The sequence below is a fragment of the Pituophis catenifer genome, unplaced genomic scaffold, assembly GCF_029215685.1.
Source record: "Pituophis catenifer annectens isolate HBS135680 unplaced genomic scaffold, rPitCat1.0.hap2 SCAF_1, whole genome shotgun sequence".
Taxonomy (NCBI): Eukaryota; Metazoa; Chordata; class Lepidosauria; order Squamata; family Colubridae; genus Pituophis; species Pituophis catenifer.
Window position 1 is genome coordinate 117,871,991 of NW_027256881.1, and position 14,768 is coordinate 117,886,758.

At 37.4% G+C, this 14,768-nt stretch overlaps 1 protein-coding gene across 3 annotated transcripts in view; it reads right to left on the reverse strand.

Moving 5' to 3' along the window:
- RIMS1 (regulating synaptic membrane exocytosis 1) overlaps nucleotides 1-14,768 on the reverse strand; it is a 268,011-nt gene that overhangs the window by 108,117 nt on the left and 145,126 nt on the right. For all 3 annotated transcript variants that reach the window (XM_070954548.1, XM_070954532.1, XM_070954541.1), the window contains 2 exons: nucleotides 11,788-12,128; nucleotides 7,077-7,951 (listed from right to left, as the gene is read on the reverse strand). In XM_070954548.1, the coding sequence (XP_070810649.1) occupies nucleotides 7,077-7,951; nucleotides 11,788-12,128 (1,216 nt within the window). The remainder of the gene's footprint in view (nucleotides 1-7,076; nucleotides 7,952-11,787; nucleotides 12,129-14,768) is intronic.

Below are 14,768 nucleotides of genomic sequence, written 5' to 3' on the forward strand. Positions count from 1 at the left end.
GTCTGCAAAAATGGACTGAACTAGAAGCAAGTGAATGACAGATGCCTTCCCAGGTACTTATTTATTTATTAGATTTTTATCCTGCCTGTATTACTTTTTTTTTTATAAGTAACTCAAGGTGGCCAACAATACTAAGACTCCTCCCTCCTCCTATTTTCCTCACAATAACAACCCAGTGAGGTAGGCTGGACTGAGAGGCGGTGACTGATCCAAAGTCACCTACACAACCTTCATGCCTAAAGTGGGATTAGAACTCCTGGTTTCTAGGCCAGCACCTTCCCCACTAGACCAAACTGACTCTCTTATCCAAGGAGGCAGATTTAACTCTGGAACAATCCAGCCTAGAGGTGTTTCTTCAAAATTTCAGGCACAAAGTCAGATGGTCAGCAAGAGCTGTAAGGAAGCTTTCATTGGCAGCCCTTGTTGCTTTATCCAACTGACCTAAAGCTCCCTAGATGTGCTGTATTTCATCTTCTAGATCCAACACATCTTTAAGGTGCCAGACTAATAGCAGATGAGAGGATCTAGGTGTAAGAGAAAAACAGAAGTAGAAATCCAGACCTAACACTAATCGTCTTGCTCTGTACTTTTTTCGTATTTTCTAACTTACCCATTTAGTTTATTGTATGGATTTATTTCCTGCCTTCTTCATCAGTCTCCAACATTGTAATACTTCAATACTTTTCTCTCCCAATACTTTTCTTTCTTTTAATCAGTCTACCAATGTTGAAGTTTCTCAGAAATATTGTCTTGCTCCCTTCTAATTGTTCTACCTGCTCGCTCTTTAAAATATACTTTCTGATTTTAGTTCTTCTTTGTCTTCATTTTTGGGTTTTGATTCATTTGATACACTGAACCCATCATTCTTCTAATTCTCAACCTATGAATCCTCTATTCATCCATATTTACTATTTATTGCCCATAAATTCAATGTTAGCTGAATTCATACCCTTTTCTTTCTGTGCTTAGTGGCAGAGCAGCACTATTATTCCATCCTTATTCCTCTAACTGCCACCTAATCTTTGGCAAAATTATATCATTTTTACTTCTACCGCATTTATTCTCAAAAATCAAGCCCAAGCTGGTTAACATAACCATGAAAAATAATTGTATCAATGTTATATTAAAGGACAACAATATGAAAACCTGACCATGAACATGCTATAGTAAACCTAAAAGGAACACTTTGAAGTCAGCATAAACTAAGAGAAAGAAACTAGGAAGTAATATTTGTTACAATAAATATTCAAGAAACAAACACTTAACACAGAAGAAATAGAAACTTATGGATCTGTCTGTGAGAGGATCCTCTCCCTGCTCTCAAAAGGCTACGTTTCTATAATTGATACTGAACTATATTTCCAGCTTGGATTTCTGCTGAAAATCTTTCTTTGAACTGCTTTTTAATTCTGAAGGGGCATTTTTAAAAGTATTTTGTTCGCTTTACGAAGCTATTTTACCTCACAATCATATACACAGAAAGAGGGGAGAGGAGTGAACTGACTGCATCAGGTCAACTTTCATTACGCAGCATTGCTTTTCTTCTTTTGACCTCATTTGCCTCTATGGAAAGCAAAAAACAACACCACCCAGATTCGATATAGTATTTAATACTTTTTTAATATTGTCATGAGGAACAAACCTAATCCTTATCAACATTTTCTAGGCCAAGCTATGATTAGGCTCATGTTGGCATAGATTAAAGAAATCCAGACTATATGTGTACAACGTTCTCTATGTACCCACTGAATTTTCAACCTGTCAAGGATGTTATTCTCATTAATAAAAGGCACAATTTGTTTTCACTGCAAAAAAGAAAGAAAAAAGAAAAAAGAAAATTTCATCAACGGATTAAATTTTGGGATGAATCCCAAAGTAGTTGCAAGTGATTGCCAGAAAGCTACTGGCTTCAAGATTTGAAGTTCTAGCTCCTGTGATCCTCTTCATCTTACTTTTTTGTACAGGTAATCCTCGTTTCACTCAGTGATTGTTCAAAGTTACACTGAAAAAAATGACTTATGACTGTTTTTCACACTTAAGACCGTTGTAACATCCCCACAGTCACATGATCAAAATTCAGATGCTTGGCAACTGACTCATATTTATGTGCAGTGTCCCAGGGTCATGTGACCATCTCCTGCGGCCTTCTCACAAGCAGAGTCAATGGGGAAGCCAGATTCACTTAACAACTCTGTTACTAACTTGACAACTTCAGTGATTCACTTAACAACCGTGGCAAGTAAAGTCTTAAAATGGGGCAAAATTCACTTAACAACTGACTCACTTAGCAACATAAATTTTTGGCTCAATTGTGATCGTAAGTCGAGGACTACCCGTAGTAAGTTTTAGCTGTGAGGGAAAATAGGGATTGGTAATATTAGTTTGGACTGACTGTTGTGTCCCAATGAATACTTCCATCTTATTTTTAATCAATATGTTAAAATATAGGTCTAATGAAATATTGCCAAATAGGCTGCAAAGTGAATCTTGTTCACTGGTTTTATTTCATTCGTGTTTTCTATTTTCTTAATAATCCTCAGGAGGAATTTGTAAGAAGTACAATTGGGGTTTGAAAGTAAACAATTAATTCTTAAAATATGCTTGAGATGGGCTTTATGTTCCAGATTACATCTTGTTTATTTGAACTACCCTAAAAATGTTACGAGCCATTATTGCTCAGCAGAGTTTAACAACCTGGCTTCATTGTCAGCTGAAGGTCTAGTGAGAAAAGCTTTGTGTTATTCCAGAAACTGAGAAAGATACTTCCAGGCAAAAGTGTTTATTGTGCAATTAACTCTGCTTCAGTCAGAGAATTTTGCCAAGGATCCAAAAGTTATCATTTCCCATTTGTAATCTGTTTTCTCACTGCTTCTTCTCTCTTCTTTCTTTAAATATTCAAGTTAAGGACAGAAGTTTGGAAAAATCTTTGGAGAATTGATTCTCTAGAAGCACCCAATCTTTTTTTTTAATTGAAAAGTTTTTTTAAAAAAAATTTTTTTACAAACAATTTTCCCACCCCTCCTCCCCCCTCCCAACCAAACCCTCCCCCCCCCGACTTCCCAAAGCAAAATACAGGGTATAACATTTAACAAACATAAGCTAACATATGCAAACTATCTATAGACTCCTATCTCCCTCTTGCACTTTAACTCCTCTTTACATAACTAAATGTAAGAATTCCCCTAAATATATTTTTTTTCATTCATAAGCTATCTGAAACTTTTTAGTCCCATATTTATTTTGAATATAGTCAATCCATCTTCTCCATTCCAATATATATCTTTCATTTGAATGATCCTTCAAATATGCTGAAATTTTAGCCATCTCCGCTAAATTCGCTACTTTTAGTGTCCATTCTTCAATAGTAGGTAGATCTTCCTTCTCCCAGTGCTGCGCCACCAAAAGTCTGGCTGGAGATGAGAGGCAGGTGAGCAAGCAAAGCTTCACTTGTATTTGCAGCTGCTCCCCAGCGCTAACATCACTGTCTCAGCTCCACCTCAGATCATCAGGCATTAGATTCTCTGGGTGAAGAAAGTTAGCACCCACCCACCCCTCCTAGAAGAATGAAATATTTTAGGAAATGTTGAAAAGGCAGAATATTACATTTCCCTGGATGAGAAATGGAAAAACATGTTTTAAAGACAAAGCAGCTCCCTGCAGCTTCCTCCCCCCCCCCCACACTTCAGCTCCAGGGTGATGGGATTAAGACATGGCCCTCAGGACATGATAGGATTAGCCCTCTACCCATCTAGCAACAGAATTCACCACATGTCACCTGGGGAGATTACATCACCCAGCAAGATTCAACCAAGCTTGGGACTCAATACAACCTACGAAGTTATCCTGCATGGCAGAAGTGGGTTTCAGCAGGTTCTGACTAGTTCTGGAGAACCGATAGTAAAAATTCTGACTAGCCCCACCCCCATCTATTCTCTGCCTCCCAAGTCCCAGCTGAGTGTGAGGAAATGGGGATTTTGCAGTAGGGAGGGAATGGAGACTTTACAGTATCCTTCCCCTGCCACGCCCACCAAGCCATGCCAATCAAGCCATGCCACACACACCAAGCCACACCCACAGAACCGGTAGTAAAAAAATTTGAAACCCACCACTGCTGCATGGCCTCATGGGAGTCTGACAACCAATCAGAATACATTTCTTTCACATGAACAGGAAGCTCCAAGGCGGGGCCCAAGAGAGGGTATAAACCTCTTTCTCTCTCTCTTCCATGTGCTCATTTCTGCCCAGGACCTCAAACCATGTGGTCCTGTTCACCATTAAAACCATCCTTCCAAACAGCTTCCGTGTTTCCAGTGTCTTTCTCCCCACTTGGAACTGAATCCAGATGGATATTTCTTCCAACATGTGCATGCATTGCTAAAGTATGTTATCTGCAAACTAGACCTTGAAGGCGGCAATTGCCTTTTTTGCCTGCATCAGTTATTGGCAGCATTTTATACTTTTCAATTTCCTTTTGAAAATGTTATTTTCATCATTTTACTAGTTGTGTAATCAATAATGTAAAGGCTCCTCAGATTGACCTTTCAAACAATATATGTTACAATCTTATGGCTGAGTCAGAAAACTAGCTACTGGTAAGAATGGATGGAAGCCTAGGATTCTAAGATGTCTTTTCTCTTCTAAGAAAAGGCAACTAAAACTTGCAACAATCCTTCATTATACACACAAGTGCATGCATGTACAGGTAGTCCTCACTTATCACCACTATTGGGATCAGAATATCCGTTGCTAAGTAAAGCAGCTGTTGACCTGATTTTACAACCTTTTTGCCACGTTGTTAAGCAAATCACTGCAGTTGTTAGTGACTCACATGTTCATTAAGAAAATCCAGCTTCCTCCATGGACTATGCTCTTTGAAAGTTGACTTGGAAGGTCACAAATGGTGATCTCATGACTCCAGGAGACTGCAACCATCATAAATACACGTCAATGGCCATGAATCCAAATTGTGATCAGGTGTTTGAGGGGATGCTGTCTTGGTTGTAAGAGGGAGGACTGATTGCAGTCACTTTTTTCACTGCCATTGAAACTTTGAATGGTCACTAATTGAATTGTTGTAAGTCGAGGACTACCTTTATATTAAAGACAGCTGCCAATTTTAGCTTTGTTTATTTCCTATAGGCTCAGTAGTTGCTGTTGGTATAGATTTTGGAACTGAGTCAGGGGACAAATTTTCTTAGAACTTGATCTCACCTTGGACATTAGTTTATAAATGCATACATTGCAAAAAGGCCTTTACTTTATGGGCCATTAAAATAATTAACAACTGTTAACAATGTAGCAAGGTAGTACAGATTGTTGAATTAAGTCTATGGTTAGAGATATGAAATTTCACATTTGCTTCTCATGGGGTGCCAGGGGGTGGATTATCATGGCCAATCTTACTAGGAGGCGGGGTGCCAATGGGGTGGACTATCATGGCCAATCTTACTAGGAGGCAATCGACTGAAATGGTGGTTGCCAGCAACAATATGAGAACTTGTTGGAGAAGAGAGCACCAATTTGTTTCTTATACTAAAACAGAGTAGAGTTCCCCCAGTCCCCAAATAATGTACCATTAAAAAGAAAGAGTCATCTTAGATATACTGAAAACATAGTAAGAGAGAAAAGTGGGTTTTCTTCCTTTCTAATCCTTTCTATTTTCTTCCTATTTCTAATCCTTCTTTGTAGATTGTCTTAAATTCTACATCATTTTTCTTTTGGAGGAACAATAATTCAGTGTGCTTTTAGGTAGAGCAGAACAGCATCATCTTGTTCTTTGACTTAGATAAAGACCTAACCCGGTTTTCTCATTTTGCCTGTCCCAACCAGATGCATTATACTTGGCAGCAGTCTTTGTCAATAATCTATCATGAAGCTTTGAGATGTGATTGAACATTGCAAGAAGTCTAGGCAATCTTCTAATTTTAACATGGAAAACTGGACTGCTTTTTTTTTTTGTGTGTGTGTGCAGAATAAAGAAAAGCAGCTTTGGGTTTTCCCTTCTTTGTTTATGCTCTTGAGGTTAAAAAAAGTTTATAAATTATCTAAATAAAGAAGGAAAAAAATCAACCGTGTGTGTGTGTGTGTGTGTGTGTGTGTATGGAGGTGGGTGGGTGTGGTGTCTGATATTAATCAGTGGAAGGAGAGTCAGTGTGGTGTAGTGATTAAAGTGTTCTATTGCAACTGGTGGTACAGAGAGCTGGTGGAGAATCCACAATCAAGTTGCTGTAAGCATATAGTGAAATGAAAAAAAAAAAAAAAACCAAAACATTTGCCCCTTAGAGATCTGGGGAAAAAAACATTGCATTTCAATTTTCTCAGCATCCTTAACACTGTTTTATATTAAATGTGTATGTGGAATAAGTACAAATCACATCATAGTATGAACAACGCTTTTTCACAGATAAATTTAGTGTCCATAGTGCCATAATTTTAGAGGGAAAAGGAAGAAAAGAGCATGGAATCTAAATATACAAACTACACAAAAGACAGGGAAGAAAAGAGGTGAGGAAAACAAAGAAAAGGAAGAAAGATATAATAGGCATAGCAATAGCACTTAGACTTATATACTACTTTACAGTGCTTTACAGCCTCTATGCGGTTTACAGAGTCAGCATATTGCCCCCAACAATCTGGGTCCTCTTTTTATCAACCTCGGAAGGATGGAAGACTGAGTCAACCTTGAGTCGGTGAGATTCGAACTGCCAAATTGCAGGCAGCCGGCAGGTAGCAGAAATAGCCTGCAGTACTACATTCTAACCATTGTGCCACAGCGGCTCTTAAGTAAGTATGTAGTCCTTGCTGCTTATTTTCACTGGCCATCAAATAAATAGTATTTTAATAACTATAATTCTCTTACCAAGATTTAACCCAATCCATAAGAGCTTGCAGTAGTTCAGATTTTAAAAAGTTGCCCTTTGAACACCTTCACCATATTAGCATAATAACACTGGTATAACAACCATATAATAAATGGTGTATGGAGAATATGCATATATACATACACACATACACAGTTCAGGCCTGTACAGTATTTTTTTGTTTTCTTTTTTCTTTTTTTTTAAAGGAAGACTTACCCTTTTCACTGACACTTTCACTTTCTATTTCTACATCATCACAGCTGGTATATTCAGGTGTTGATGCTCCTTCTTCCTCAGAGCTGCTGACGGACATCTGCCTTTTTTTCCCACCACGCTTTGATCTATGAGGTTTTGGGGGAGAGGGTCGCACTGATTCTGACTGATCAGAACTGAGGGAATCGTTTCTTAGCATGGTTTCTATTTTCTCTCGCTTTGCTTTCCGACTGAGAATAGCAGAGCTGGGATCTAAGCGAGTTTGTGCTTTAAAGGAATCATGATTCTTGGATTCTAAATGTTCTGTAAGAACCATGCTATGGCGGGGCGATGATGGGGTATGAGAAATTAGTTGTCTAGAAACGGAAATCCTGACATCATCTGTTCTTTCTATTGGATATGTCCTCTGGGCATCCACATGGGATTTTATATCCTGAGTTCCTTGCAACTGTGAATGCTTTCCAAGGTTATTCTCAGGCACCTCAGGCTCCTCAACTTCAGTATGAGGCAAGGCAACATCACTGTGTCTTCTCTCATGCCGCACTTTTGAAACTTTTGCATGCATGCGCATCTGCTGCTCCTCAGGATGGGGTTTCACAGGGTACCTTGCAAGATTTGGATCGCTCCTATATCTGGTATATTCATCCTCTTTCCTCTGTTTTTCTTCATTAGCCATCTTCCCTTCCTCAAAATGGGGAGGGAAGTCAGAGTAGTCTTGAGACCTCCCTTTCTCTAATCTTCTCCCATCACGCCTTTCTTTACTTCCCTTTTCATCAGTTTGTCCTTCACTCTGCTGTAGTGAAGACTTTGGCATACGTTTGCGCTCAGCTTTCACACCTCCTTTTCCATTTTGCTCAAAAGCAATGGGTATCTTCTTCCTGATATAATGAGGAGGTAAGAAGAGAAATTTATTTATCTAGAAATTGTATATAGCTCCCATCTTGAATACCAAACTCTGGGCAGAGAGCAATACATCCAATATGAAATCCCCCACCAACCAATCAAAATAATCCTATGCTGCAAAAAAAGCCAAAAACAATTCAATAATAACAAACACATGTATATTAGCCACCGCCCCCTCCCCCCAATGCTCAGGGGAGAGGGAGATTTTAACAGCTATCCGGAAGGCTAAGATGGAATGGGACAACTTGGTGTGGCCAGCTTGCCATGGTCATCTTGCCATTGCCAACTTGCCATAAACAACTCATTGCTGCCAACTCACCATGGGACAATTTGCCGTGGGACAATTCCACACAGGATAACTCAATGCAATAAATGTTATCTGCCATTGTTTCTTCGAGATTTTTTCTATTTTTGTGGAAATGGACAAAAATGAAAATAATATTGAAGAATCAGTGGCGGATAATATTTATCGCATTGAGTTATCTCACATGGAATTGTCCCATGGCGAGTTGTCCCACAAGTTGGCTACAGCAAATTGTCCCGTGGAGAGTTGACCACAGTGAGTTCGCCATGGCAAGTTGGCTGCGGCAAGTTGTCCCAGACCAGGTCAAAAGGGTGACATCTGAATATCAGGGAGAGACACACTTCCTTAGTCCCTTAAAATGGTACTGTTTCATAGAGGGGACCAAACGTATGCCCATCCTGTTAGATTTGGTGGAATGGGCAGAAACCCTCAAAGACAGATGATCCTTCAAGTCACTTTGTAGGCTTTAAAACTGATAACCAATATTGTGAGTTGCACTTGGAAGAATACTGGAACCAGGGCAGTCCATGCAACAGTGGTCTTGCATAGACAAATTCTGGAGCATCCAAAACTGCACACTCCACTGCATTCTGCATAAATAAAATAAATAAAAGGTTTGAATTATTTGTGTAAAATTATCTTAATGCCTGTCTGAAAATTAATGCTAGTCTGCAGCAGACTGATGCTGTTTTGATGTATTTCTTCAAGCAAGAAATGTCAGTTAGAACAATATCTTCAGTGTTATTTCAGTGTGACTGAGTTTAATTATAACTCAGATAGAAATTCCCTTTTTCCTAATTCCACCAAGCAACCACTGGATCTTCTAGGAACTCATTCCTTTCCTTGCTGGAAAAGAACATTAAATTCCTGGCCAGCTGACCCACTTCTAAGAAGTGTACGGGTTCTAAAGAATCAATATGACCAGGCACAATATGATATTCAGTCAGGATTTTCTTTACTACTATCCTTAATGAAGTTTTGGTCATTAGTGGGCCAGGGTTTTTAACCCAACAATATTTGGAGGAATGGAGCAAGATTTGTTACCACTTTCATACAGCCATAGTTCTGACTCTTGCTGATGCAGAAGAAAACGTTGGGTCCTTTTTTTTTAAATGACTCCCATGATATACATCTGCATAGTTATAAAATTACATTCAGTTCAGTTCAGGACAATTAATTTTCTAACATCCTTAATTACCCTTTTGTAGAAGGTAGAGTTGCCAAAATAGTTATGTGATACTGTTTTTTAAATTAATCTTAAAAATCTTTTAATTAGGCAAATATGCTATCTGGTATCTTAATTAAAGTTATTCATACGTTGGAAAATTCTCATATGGATTATTGTGGTTCCTTATATTAGAACATTAAAAAAAAAAAATACCTGGAAAATGGAATAGTTCAAAATATGATAATGAACTTGCTAAAGAGATTGTTCCAATATAATGATGTCACATTAATGATTTATGATCTACTATTGTTCCAAAGGTATTCTTAGACCAAATTTTACATACTACTATTAATTTTTGAAAACTAAATATTTTTGAACCATGTTTTCAGAAGGATTCTCTTCTCCCCTTTAAAATTTGCCTGCGCCTTTAAACAGTCTTTAAAGGCCCTATTTCCAAAATCCCTGTTTCAGAGTGGCAACAAATAGAAAGCTGATTATAAAATTCTTTCCCTATAAATAATTTATCTATAACTTTTACTTTATTATTTCTGGCACTAGTAGATCTTTTTTGTAAAAAAAAAAACAGATTTTATTTCTTTTAGCCTGGGTATTATGATAGCTGGTTTCATTTAATGATTTTAAGGGTTTTGGTGTATCTTGTGCATTTTTCATCTTGCTTAATTACACATAATTAATGGCTACATGTAAATATTGTTAATTAAGTCTTAAATAATCACGTGCATAATTGGCCTTACAGGTAGTTCTCAACTTACAATAGTTCATTTAGTGACTGTTCAAAGTTTCAACAGCACTGAAAAAGAGACATGACCATTTTTCAAACTTATGACCGTTGGAGCATCCCCATGGTAACATGCTCAAAATTCAGATACTTGGCAATTAGTTCATATTTCAATGGTTGCAGTGTCATCATGTGACCCCCTTTTACGGGCAAACAAAGCCAATGGGGAAGTCCGATTCACTTAACAACCATGTTATTAATTTAATACCTGCAGTGATTCACTTAACAACTGTGGCAAACAAGGTCATAGAACAGGGCAAAACTCACTTAACAGCTGTCTCACTTAGCAGCAAAAATTTGGCCTCAATTGTGGTTGTAAGTCAAAGACTACCTGTATTGTTAAGACAATTTGAATGCCAGTTTGAGATGCAGGCATGGCTCTCTGGAGCACTTAGGATGCACTCTGCAGATGCTCTAGACAAGCAATCACTATGACCACATTACAATATATTGCTTCAAGAACACACCATGTATGATCACTGGGGAAAAGATGTAAAGGAAAGAATGCATTATGGAGAGGAGTAGGAGGACAACATTAGCATGATGTACAGTGGCTTTTCCCCTCTATTCAAAACATGGATTTTTCCCAAGTCAACCAATGTGAGCTCTTGTGTTGATCATGTGCATGTATATTTTGGGAGGGGGGGAAATCTCTTTTATTCGATCTTCTGATTTCTCCTAGGCTTGCCTTCTCTGCCCTCGCCCTTCTCATTTGGTAGAAGAGGCAACTGGAATTCGTCCCTCAGTGTCTGCTGAGTATGTTCAAGAGTAGCGGTTGAAGGCAGTGTTGTGGCTCCATTACCTGAGCCTGTGTCATAGGCAGGAGAGGAATCCAAGAGTGAAGGAGAGGAGTTGGCAAGGCCTCCCTCTCCAGGACCCTCCTCTCTGGCAATGCCTTCGGTGTCCGCCGAAGGGCAAGAGATAGGGCCAGGGCCAAGCACGTCCACGCAGCCACAGGTGGACAGTGATGAGAGTAATAAGTCTTGGCTGGATCCTCGGCAGCATCGCAGAGATAAGCGTGCGCAACAGAAGAAAAGGCGTGCCAGAGATTAGGCTGAGTCACTGGACCACACCCCACAGGGTATAAAAGGGGGTGAGGTGGCCATTCAGACTCTGTGACGGACAAAACTAACTACTATCGAGTCACATTGCATCTTTGGAAACAACATTATCGGCCTTGGATTTATTTTACGAACTGGACAATTCTTGACTGTGGGTATTTTGTTTATTGAGTAAAAGCTCTTGGCAAGCAGCTACTGGGTTGCTGCCAAGTGTCTTAGCGGAAGAATTGGTTGTCTGCCAGTTTATTTAACCACCGGCTGTCTGTTTGTGTGTGTGTGTGAGATGGGGACAGAACAGGCAGCCTCAAAGTTCTCCTCCTCTCCCATTGACGCTTCAGCCATTGACGATCAACTTCTATTCCATGATAAAGGACAGATAACTTTCTTCATTTGCAATAAACCCTCCACACTGCCTAATCTTATAGTGGTGGTTTTCCCATAATGATTATTCAGGAAGAATCCATTAGCATCAATATTACCTCTCTCTTGGGGGTTCACTTCTAGATCTCGAAGCAGTTTGTTTCTGTTCCAGGCCCATCGTTTGTTGTGACACTTCTGGGGCTTTCTTTCTGTTTGCTTGCACACCAGAGGATATTTCTTGTGAAGTTGGGGCTGCTGTGCTTAGGGGTATTTGAGATCGTGACCGTTCCTGAAGCCGAGCTTTCTTTTCTCTAGGAGACTCTGAACCAGCACCAGTAGCTGTGTCACTCAGTGTACCATCATGACTGGATGGCTGTTGTGGGCCACTCCCAAAAAACCATGCTCCGGATTTAGTTAGGATCTCTTGTTGCTTCCGGCATAAGTTGCATACCCACATAACCTAGTTATAAAGAAAGATAAACAGTCTAAATATCTGATATTGATTTTTAGGAACAAGTTTAGGAGCACAGTTAGAAATAGTAGATTTTCCTTAGTGAAATTTGTGTTGGATCTCATTCTCAGTACACGTTTATGCAGTATGGTACTTTTGCTCATTATAATCAAATAGAATATATTTAAATATTTGAGCTTTGTCACACCATACATTCAATGTTCAAAGAGTTAGTGAGGTATCATTGTTAGACTAGGAATGAGGAGATCCAAATTCAAATCCCACGTGCTTATGAAAAAAAATGACTCTCCACTAGGCATTGCTGGTTATAGTTCAAGGAACCTGCATGCAGAAGGTGCCTTAGTTCAAACACTGGCATTTTCAGTTTAAGAGATTCATGCACCAGACAACATGAAAGACCTTCTTATTACATATCTTGGAGTCCTGCTATTAGTCAAAATGGTCAAAACTGGGCTTGATCAGATATTGTCTACTACGATAAAAAAAAAAACACCAAGTTTTGAGGGTGGCATGGAAATAAAAATAAAATTTGCAGTCACCCTGATTGTGTAGTTGAATCATACCGACGAAGGATTAGAAAAGTTTGGGAGAATTAAAATAAGACTGATCTCAGGGTAGCAGGCATTGTTAATGTATGATGTGAAGTTAAGTGATCTTTGGGTTATGGTGTTCACACTGGAGATGGTCTTTCATCCATTTAGTTGAATTCACATCTAAACTAATACAGTAGAGTAAAATCCTTATTTCCCTTTCAATCAAACATCAAAGGTTTGTGTATATTAAAAATCAATCAATCATTTATACTTCTCTCCCTGCCAAATGTGATGGGCCTCAAGTCCACTTTCAAACATTTAAATTTAATCAGATGATTAAATTTAGAAATTTCATTTTAAAAAAAGAAACAAAAGCTCTATCCTTACCTAGAAAAGATTTAAGAAGATCAATATTTCTTATCACAAGAATAATTATATGGTGCCATGACAATTTGACCGCTCACCAGAAAGCTGTTTGCTCTCTTTTTAAAAATTATTCTCCCCTCCACCCTGCCCTCCCAAATAGGAGATATTATACCATATTTTAATATCATATGCTAGCAATATGGATCATGAATGTATCTATGAACTCATATCTATAGCTATCTGTTCTCTTATGTTCAATTATTTATGAGTAAATTAAATGGAAAATAGATAGCTTAGTAAAATGGGATAAATAAAAATAAATGAACACAATATGGTTTCTAAAACGAAAAACTATAGATATATTTATGACATATAATATCAGGAGAAATTATTTCAAAAACAAGCATTCATTGTGAAAAACAGCCAATTGTTCATTAATGCATTTTTATAATCCAAATATACTAAAACAAATATTAATATTGTAAATGCTTTTAAATAGAAAAATACTGAACTATTCCTGCTATTTTACTAATGAAAAATCAACTGATAATGTGAAAAGTAATACCATTTCCCATTAAATATTCTGAGTCTATACTACATTCTGAATATAGTATAGACTCCATATAATTTGGTAGTAATGCAAATGAAAATTCTGCAATAGTCATTATAAGGATACTTGCTTTGTCAAGAAATGCAAAAACTTTCATACACCCCTCACAATAACAGTTGGGTAAAACCAAATAAATAAAACCAAATAAGTCTTTAAGAACACATTAATCAGAAATGCATTATAATTTTATTTCACTATTTTGTATTGATTATAATTAAACCAGATCTTATTATATACCTTTTTGTGTTGTCAAAAAATATTCTCATACAAGAACAGACTAACCAAACAAAACGTTGTGTGTTTATAAAAAGGATTCTCATAAAAATGCACAAAAGGAACAAAATAAAGTTTACTTAAAAACAAAATCCAGTAAAATAATAGTGACAAAATCAATAAAAAGTAGGAAACAACTGAATATTTCTTATGTTTTATGAAATGGAGAACTAAAAATAACTTAACATTATATTATACAAGATGAACAATCAAATTGAAATATGATTACTTATTAATCACTAGAAAAGTTAAAGTGTGAATCTGTATTTGAATTGCACATATAATATCTCAGGGAATCAGAGTGTCATTCAATTCTGTTAAATGCCCAAAACCTAGATTGACTGCTCTCGTGCAAGATACTATGATTTATTTCTAATCCAAATTAGCAAATTAAAATGGATGATCTCTTGTGCAGCTACTTGTGGGAACTATACACAGTATTAGATAAAAATAGATAAAATCTAAACCTTATCTATATTACCGGTATTATGAAAAATTTTAATTTTAACATATGCTTCAATATAACATTGAGATAGTATTACTCTTTATCCAATATTTTGGAAACAAGTACAACTTTAAAACAATTGTTTCTATACAAATTTATTTCTATATGCTAGCATGTTTTCATACTTCCATTCTATCAATGTGAATAACTGTCAAAAAAATAACTAACCCAGTCATTACTCAAGTACACATTTAACAAGAGACACAATAAAAAACCCACAAACTAGAAATGCAAATGCCATGCTTACAGCTATTAATCTGAGCATTTAAACACACATACCATCTATTTTAAATGAAAAAAAAAATCTACTTATACTCACATATTACCAACTCTGCTTAAGA